General features: G+C 43.2%; 1 protein-coding gene across 1 annotated transcript in view; it reads left to right on the forward strand.

Annotated features, from left to right (window-relative positions):
* LOC107113873 (epidermal retinol dehydrogenase 2-like) overlaps positions 1 to 9,330 on the forward strand; it is a 44,485-nt gene that overhangs the window by 29,359 nt on the left and 5,796 nt on the right. Inside the window, exons 4-5 of the mRNA XM_015415266.1 lie at positions 703 to 847; positions 1,123 to 1,245. Coding sequence (XP_015270752.1) covers positions 703 to 847; positions 1,123 to 1,245 — 268 coding nt within the window. The remainder of the gene's footprint in view (positions 1 to 702; positions 848 to 1,122; positions 1,246 to 9,330) is intronic.

A 9,330-nucleotide genomic window follows, 5' to 3' on the forward strand; every position in this document is an offset into this window, starting at 1 on the left:
GGTCCTCCCCAAATCACTTTTCCCCCCCCCCCCCGTTTTGATGCTATCTTTCCCAAACATGGTTTGATACTGTTGTGTACCAAGGGAGGCCGCACGCACGGTCAGGCTCGCATGTGGCCATGCAGACAGGTTAAGCTTCGCATCCGAAGACAATAGTAGCAGAGGATCCAAGAGCTAGCTAGTTGGCCAGCCTGGATCCAAAAAGGAACCAATGGTGGGAGTTGTTTGTAAATAAACCTATCATGGATTTGTGTGTGTGTGTGTGTGTGTGTGTGTGTGTTGAGTGTGGTTAAGAACGGGAATATAAGTGGGCCATGGGTCCCGCTAGTTATCTGAAGTTCTCCTATGCATGAATAAAGTATGAGCTGAAATCACTACGCTTTGCCTCAGTCTCAGTACTTTGTAGATACAATGTGTTCTTGAATCATCATAGTACTATAGAATTTCTGGAGCTTCCTAGAGCTGCCGTACGTCACTTCTGGGTTTTCCCAGGAAGGGACATAGTGGTGCACACAACGCTGAGGGTTTTTTAAAAAAAATTCCTGCCGCCACTTGGAGCAGCGCTGGGCAAGAATTGGGGAGGGGGACAGCCCTTACACCCACACAAACACCCAGAGCTATTAAAGAACTGACTTCAGAGGATTTTATATTTTTCATAATTGCCTTCTTATAGTTTTTAATCTTTCTCCCTCCATTTTTCAGACTATTCTGCAAGCAAGGCAGCAGCAATTGGATTTTTGGAGACAGTTGCTTTTGAATTACAGGCTGCAGGAAAGAAAGGCATTAAAACTACTATTGTCTGTCCATATTATGTGCATACAGATCTTACTATTGGTGTAAAAACAACGTGAGTGTTGGGTTTTGAATAACAATTCATTTACAGAAAGTTATAAGTCAGTAAGCTTACTGACACTTCTGTGTGTAAGGGCCCAAAGTTACTTTACAGATGTCCACTGGGATTTTTACTTTTTCTTTTTGAATATGAGAAATGGAAAACTTCCTCTATGTTCAAAAGAGGTTAGTCATGCCCCCTGGGGGAAGGGAAGTGCCCAGAAGTTACTAAGTTCTTTAGATCCAGGCAAAGTGTTCAGACTTGTCTAATCAGCATTTTTTCTTCTTCAGACGGCCCTGTCTTCTTCCAATCTTGGATGTAGAGTATGTTGGCAGGACAATTGTGGATGGTATTCGGAAGGACAAGTTTTATTTGTTTCCATTGCCAATTACAACCTTTTCTGTTCTAAAAGTGTAAGTATATGGCATTTCTCTCACTTCCTCTCTCTGACTTGGAACACTGTTGGATATCCTTAAAAGGTGTGTGGGAGTAAATAACAATAGGTATAAAAATTAAGGTGCAATATTACTTTTAATATTTGTTATATTAAATTTTAAGAATCAAATTTTCAGTTTTTGTATTCCATTGATACTTTTATTGGGTTCTCTGTGTGTGTGCGCGTGTGTGTAGACTCAGGTGGGTAGCTGTGTTGGTCTGTAGCAGCAGAACAAAGTTTGAGTCCAGTGGCCCCTTTAAGACCAACAAAGTTTAATTCTGGGTATAAGCTTTCATGTGCATGCACAGTATTTGAAGAAGTGTGCGTACTGCATATAGGTAGAGAGAGGGTGGGGAGTTAGTTGCCAAGAAGGGCTAGTTAGATTCAAGATGCATAAGTAACTGGGCGATTATGGCTGAGATTGTATTAAGGCAGTTGGTAAGGTCTGTGAATGGCAGTAAATTAGCATACAAATACAAGAGTTAACAAACTGCCCTGACTCCAATCTGGTGGAACTCACTGCCAACTTCCATCAGGGCCCTGTGGGACTTAATGCAGTTCTGCAGGGCCTGTAAGGCAGAGATGTTCCACCAGGTGTTTAGTTGAGGACAGTGACATGACTGTCACTCCCACTCCCTTGCCTCCCTTTGAGGCAGTGGCACAACTGGAATTTTTAGCATCATCTATTAGGTTTATTGCTTTGTTTTTACTGTGTTTAATTGTGTGTTATATGAATTTACTCCATGTTGTACTGCACCCTGAATCCTGTCCTTACAGGGAAGGGCGGTTTAAAATCCAATTTAATAAATAAATAAATGATATGAGACTCTGTTCTCACTTATACCCAGAAATTAAACTTTGTTGGTCTTAAAGGTGCCACAGGACTCAAACTTAGTTCTCCTATCTGTTGTTAATGTCTTTATTATCCATATGTTAATTTGCTGCTATTCATGATTGGTCTTATCAAAGGTGTTATTCCAATCTTACCTGTATTTACTGCTTAGTTAGTTATGCATCTTGACTCTAATTAGCCCTTCTTGGCAACTAACCTCCCTTACCTACATATAAAGTTTGAAGAAATCAGTTTCAGTGTATTTGAAGGAGTTTGCATCTGCACATGCTAAGTCTCTCAGTTCTCTCTTATACCCAGAATTAAATTTATCGGAGGTGCCACTGCACTCAAACTAGGTTCTCACATCTGTTTGTTAACTCTTGTATTTGTATGCTAATTTACTACCGTTCACAGATCTTACCAACCGCCTTAATCCAATCACAGCTATAATCACCCAGTTATTTATGTAGCTTGACTCTAATCAGCCCTTCCTGGCAACTAACCCCCTCCCCAACTATATTTAATAGAATTTGAGGAAATTCTGTTTCACTGTATCAGAAGAAGTGTGCTTGCATACAAAAGTGTATAACTTGGATACAAATACAAATATAATACCTTTATTGGCATAAAATAACTTGAATAAAACTTTGTTGGTCATAAAGGTGCCACTGGTCTCATACTTTGTTATGAAAAGAAGTTGTTAATAATGGTTACCATATTTTAATAAATTCATTCACCTCATGCACAAATGCACCAAGTTGCCATCAAGCCTCCAGTTTAGTTGGTCTTTCTTTAACTCTCCATGTTGACATGTGGGACCAGCTTCTTTCAGTTAATAGGTCAAGTTTTAAAAGTTTATATCCATTAATTATCATATCAAAAGAGCAAGAGCAGATAAACTATGCCTAATCTCATCACATTGACACATGGAATATATAGTTGAAGAGAAAATACAAGCCACTCTCCATACTGGATGCTGTATGGTGCTGATGGTGTCTTCGTCTGCTTTTTAAATAGTTAGGTGTGGTCCCAGCTGCTCTTCCTCTGGATTATTTGCTCCCTTGATTCTTGGACCTTTCCTGCCTTGGGAGCTGGATCCTTTTTGAATCTGGTCCAATAGGCATCAGTGGACTCTGCTTTTCCCGCTTGCTCTACTTCATTGGGCCATTTGCCTATCATTTTAAGTGAAGTACATTAGACACCATGCATGATTGTTTGGAATATTTAATGTTTAATGTAGGTAGTGCTGAGGATTATCCACAGAAGCTTAATATGATTTTGACAGCTAGAGTTCAGTGTTACGCCAACTGCTTTATTTACAGCAGAGGCTAACTAAATTTTTAACGTGAGTTCTGGCCAGCTATACCAGGGTCGTGTCTGAACCCAGAGTTCCAGTAATTGAAATCACATGGGTGTTTTTCCAAAACAAATAATCTTTTTACTGAAGGATATCAAAGTCACACATACAAAATAATCAGTCTCTCAATTCACATACACTCAAGTTTCCTTTAGAATTACAGAAATAGAAATAAAATAGTTTAGTTATTCACTTGGAGATAGGCAGGAAAATCAGTTCATACTTGCCTGTTTCTAGAAGTCTTGTCTGTTGCAATGAAGAATAAAGGGACAGAAAATAGTGTCTAGAAGTTTTACCTACATCACACTGTTCCAGAACCAGCCGGTCAAGTGTGTGTGCGTACATGTAAGTGGATCTCTTTGGCTGCGCATCCCAAAGAGATCCGGTAAAGACAAAGGCTGATTTCGCACTAGAGCTGCCTCGATGTTGTACTGCCATTTGCCCCGATACTATTGGTCAATTTCACACCCGAAGCCGTGGGGCTGCATTTGACCCGCGGCTTCACCCGATTTCCTCCGCAGTTTCGTGATCCTCAAAAAATAGGATCACGAAACTGCGGGGGGAATCGGGCGAAGCCGCAAGCCAAAATGCAGCCCCGCAGCTTTGGGTGTGAAATTGACCAATAGTATCGGGGCAAACAGCGGCACAACATCAAGGCAGCTCTAGTGCGAAATCAGCCAAAGAGTTTTAAAGCAGGAAAGGGGGGGGGTAGTAGAATGTGGCTAGCCAGAAGGCTTGCAGCATGGTCTTTGCGTTGATAGTAAAATGTGGCTAGCCCAGCCCCTAAAGCATGGTCTTTGCGTTTTATAGTTGAAACTCCAGGTGGGTGGCACCTTGCCAAACTGCAATCCCACCCACCTACAAGTCCATCCCATAAATTCCCTGATTGGTGCATGTAGAAAAGGGGCAAGTATTCTTTGGGTTGGGCAATATTTGAAATACTACACTCTATCTCATGGAATGCCATTACAAATCTCAGCTTCAGGACATCTCTTTGTTGTGCTGATCGATACCAGTACTCAAGGCACCTTCAATAGGAAATGGCAATTCAAATGCAGTTCAGGTCCATGTTCTGCGTGACATCCAGTCTTTTCAGTAATGGGGGAATCTCTTCCTCTTAGTTGTTGTTCTGCTTACAATGGCTAACATGTGCTTCTTCTTCCCACAATGCCTTGCGTTGAATGTGTGCAAGCTACATTAACATAAAATGCAGCCAAGCGTTCCCTATGTGAAATCTCTCTCTCACAGTAGGTGATGCAAACAGTTTTCTTTGGCTCATGGTATACAGATGTGTGCACAGTCCATGTGTTGTGTGTGTAGCAGATATAAAACCATAAATTAGTCCATTTCCCAACATCAGTGATTCTCTAGCCCAGTACTGTATATTATTCTCGACGATCAACTTTGTTTCTTATTTCACTTAGTACTCCTTCCAAGCTTGTAAGAAGCCTTGTCTTTTGCCAGCATATTCCCTTATACCCTGAACATGTTGCTTCCAAGAATAAGGGTGTTCATTTAGACTGGGTATAAAATCTAAGCCAACAGCTATTTCGGTGGAGGAGTTGAGAAGCAGATTAAGAAGGGACCTTCCTCCTTATACTCAGGCTAGTTTTATGTGATCAAAACAAATGTATTCAACTAGAACATCTGACTTAACCTCTTTAATTACATGCAGGTATGTTCAGGTGTATCTACTATCAGCCCTTGCCTCAGGTGTTGTGATGAAAGCAGAAAGAAGTTTACATCACCTGTATTTTTTAATCTGTATGAAACACATTTTCACGGGATCTGTTTTGCCAGTTTAATGGTTCCACAGGAGCTTCATATGAATTTAGCATTATATATTATATAATATATTTTTCTAGTATCACAAGTTCCTCTTCTCCCCAATCAATACTCTGAGCAGTCTAAGGGGAAGCTTATTCCTTGTTTACCTGTGCCATAGTTTTATAATGTAAAATAATTTTTTATCAGTGGCCTTTTCATATTCTTTGATATGCATATCTTCTCTTTGCATTCCAAAAATCATCCTTATATGATAACTCAATACATTTAGAGTCCAGTGGCACTTTTAAGACCAACAAAGGTTTATTCAAGGTAAGAGCTTTCATGTGCATGCACACTTTCTCAAATACACTGGAATGGCAGGTTATAAATTTAGTATTATATATTATTTGAAAAAGTGTGCATGCACAGGAAAGCTAATTGCCCCCTCAGTCGGAATAAAGAGACAGATACCAGTGTGGATTTAACAAGGGCCACTTTATTAATTAATTAATTAATTACTACTGTCGAGGGGTTGCCAGAAATGTACTGAGGAATATGACAGGTGTCAATCTCCTGACAGCCTTCATATCCTTCTGGGCGATGCACCTGCCCCAATCTCAAGCCACCAAAGGTAGCTTTCAACCAGCAGCATGGCATGTTCAAGAGAACCCCTGACCCACCACCCCAGAAGCCACAAAGGCCCACTAAGGTAGGCTGAGCCAGATTGTTCCAAGGAAAATCATCCCTTCCCGGCCTTGAGCCGCAAAGGCCCGAAAACTGTTCCTGAAGGACCCTTTATTTCCTTTATAACAATGCCCCGGTGCTCACCATTTCCATCCTGATCGCGCTACCCCGCCACAGCAAAGGTCAAGCCTCTGCTTAGGCCTTGGCCCCCACCATGCGATACAACGCCGCCAGGACCCCTCACTTGAGATTTGAAAGAAAAATGTTGTTGCCCTTGTTAGAAAGATGCACCCCATCTCCCCTATACAGGTCAGGGAACTCGACCTGTATTTCAGGGTGCAACAGAAAGATGCCCAAACCGCCCTCCATGGTGTTCTTAAGCTGCCGGTTGGCATTTCAATTCACCCCATCTAAGGACCTAGTACCCCTGGGCAATGCCACCTGGTGCAGCAACATTGCAGACCAGACCAGCTGCACCACAGGCCGCTGGCCGTCTCCACACCTAGCGGGGGCCCCCAAATTGCACCAACCTGGCGGGGCAGAATAGTCAACCTGACTATCTGCACTTGGGCCACCTCGCTCTTATCATTGCAAGGTCATCCTCTACTTGTAACACCAGGGCCTTTCCCTTCATGGCAAAGCAGACTAGCCAACTAGACCATCTGCACTCCGGGCCACCATGCTCCTGTTAACACAAGGTCAGCCCCTGCTTGTATCACCATGGCTTGTCCATCATGGCGAAGCAGCATAGCCGACCAGACTATCTGCACTCCAGTCCTCCTTGCTCCTATCATCACAAGGACAGCCCCTGCTTGTATCACCATGGCTTGTCCATCATGGCGAACCAGCATAGCTGACCAGACTATCTGCACTCCAGGCCTCCTTGCCCCTATCATCACAAGGACAGCCCCCTGCTTGTATCACCATGGCTTGTCCATCATGGCGAAGCAGCATAGCTGACTAGACTATCTGCACTCCAGGCCTCCTTGCTCCTATCATCACAAGGACAGCCCCTGCTTGTATCACCATGGCTTGTCCATCATGGCGAAGCAGCATAGCCAACCAGACTATCTGCACTCTGGGCCACCTTGCTCCTATCATCACAAGGACAGCCCCCGCTTGTATCACCATGGCATTGTCCATCATAACAAAGCAGCATAGCTAATCAGACTATCTGCAATCCGGGCCTCCTTGCTCTTATCATCGCAAAGTCAGCCTCATCTTGTCCCGCAAGGGCCTTGGCGGCCAAACTATCCACCCTCCGGGCCATCACAAGTTCTGCCTCGGCTCGTAGCACAAAGGCCTTCATGGCCAGGGTGTCCTCCTGGCCCAGTGGATGGTCCAAAAGATTGTGCTGTGGCCACAGATGTTGACACTTCACCTTGCCCCACAGCCAATGGCACCTGGAAGAAAAACCTCATTAATAACTTAACTTTGTAATTCCAGTCTTCAAACGCTAGGCAAAAGCCCGTCACTAGCACACTGATCCACAGCACCCCCCCCCCCAAAAAAAAGGAGTGCAGTGACTGGACAAAGGTCCTGATCAGAACAAGGTTCCACTGACCCTACTGCACGGCAAGGGAATGCATAGCCCAGGGCAGATGTAGTGGGAGCAGCACTGAACCACGAAGAGTGAGTTCCAAACGTCACCCTGGGAAAGGCCCAAATTGCCCAATGCCCAGGCACCACTATCGCAAACTGGTGCCTGGTCACAGAGTTCCATCCGCATGCCTAAAGCGGTAACTATCTTCATAACGTGAAGTGCTGTAACACCCCAGGGTGTAAAATTGACCCTTTTCACACTGCCAAGGAATTGGTTTGACTCTGGTCCTCCAGAGCTCCCTTTTCCCAAAACCTTCATTGAATGCTGTAGAAATTCCAGTACATGTACACCACAATGTTTGCATTTGCACAGTCATTGCTATTTGCAAGGCACTGCCCAGTATTCCTAAAGCTTATGTTTGCACTGATCAAATGAAATAACTTATTGATATTCCTGGGTAGCTAGGAAGCCCACCCCCTTTAAAGGGATGTTAATTGTCTGGTGACATTCTTTACTTCATGCTGTAAAAATTACAGCTGTGCATAAATCACTAGAAAGCAGACAAGACTTAATTCTTTGGATTTTTTGGCAATCCTGTACCCTGCAAGATAGGAAATTGAGGCCTAAAATTGTCCTTGTCTAAGGTCTGTATCAGAAGAGAGCGTCTCTGATTCAATTCCACATCCACATGATTGGCAAACTGTGGAAACATTCTCTCAGCTGTGGGGTTCCCAAGGAACTTTTCACCAGCATTCATTGTTCGGAAGTCAAGAGACTGCCCCCATAAGGCATTCTGAAACACTTCTTGGTATTTAATCTTTCCCAGTTCTGCAAACCAGTGAGACCCAGCATAACAAAAGTTAGTTTGGCTTTAAAAACATGATAGTGCTGATCTACAATGTGTTGTTTAAAATGTTTATATTTATTTTTGAAAAAACACCCTACCCTGAAGTGTGCACGGTATCTGTAAATTCTTACAAAAACTGGGTTCCTATCCTAAAAACCAAGGACAAGCATGCAGTAAAGTGCACTGGCCCCTTTAACAGGTGTATACACCAACATGCAGGCTATATGTTCATTCACCAGAATGGAAACATGTATTCAGTGGACCTTATTCTATATATACACGAATAATGCTGGGCTGCCGTGTCAGAAAGTAGTTCTCTCCTGGCGAAGTGAGTGGGCAGAACCCGCCCCCACAAAACCTCCCTGGAAGTCACCTGCCCCATTTCTGTTGCTGTGGCAGCACCATTGCATCCCAGCCTGCACCGTCCACAGCCTGTCATGACCAACTCCACTCTCGCAGGCCGTGGCACTCACTGGACCTTGCCTTAAAGACGATTGTGCTATTAAACCTGTGAAGACTGCTCATTAGGACCAAACAATGACCTGTAATGGACGTGCTGACTGTCAAATTCCCAGATCACAGCATCAGGCTGGAAGTCACACTGTATTCCTGCTAAAACAGAAAACAGAAGGTACAAATGACGTATTGTAATGGATATTTTCGAATCCTAACCCATGACAAGACCAAGCCAATTCGCCAACTCAGAGTGCATTACACTGTCAAATTCACATGTTGCTGACAAGGATTCCTTCGCATAAGGAAACCCTAAAAGTTCAGCTGCTTCCATTCAGATTACTTGATTTCACTCCTAACCACTGCACCAGAAAAACATCCCTATATACATTAGGGCCAAATATTGTAATTGGAAGATTGGCAATTTAACTTTCTTTCTCAGAATAAACCAAATAAATATGTCAATTTGAATAGAAACCCTTGTTTACAGTCTCAAATATAATAAGCCCTGCTGCAATAAGCAGGTAAACATTGTTATTCTTCATAAGGATTAGCCCCTTCGATAGCGCTGTATGCTTT

Source organism: Gekko japonicus, unplaced genomic scaffold (assembly GCF_001447785.1).
Source record: "Gekko japonicus isolate JY-2015 unplaced genomic scaffold, Gekko_japonicus_V1.1 scaffold382, whole genome shotgun sequence".
Lineage (NCBI taxonomy): Eukaryota > Metazoa > Chordata > Lepidosauria > Squamata > Gekkonidae > Gekko > Gekko japonicus.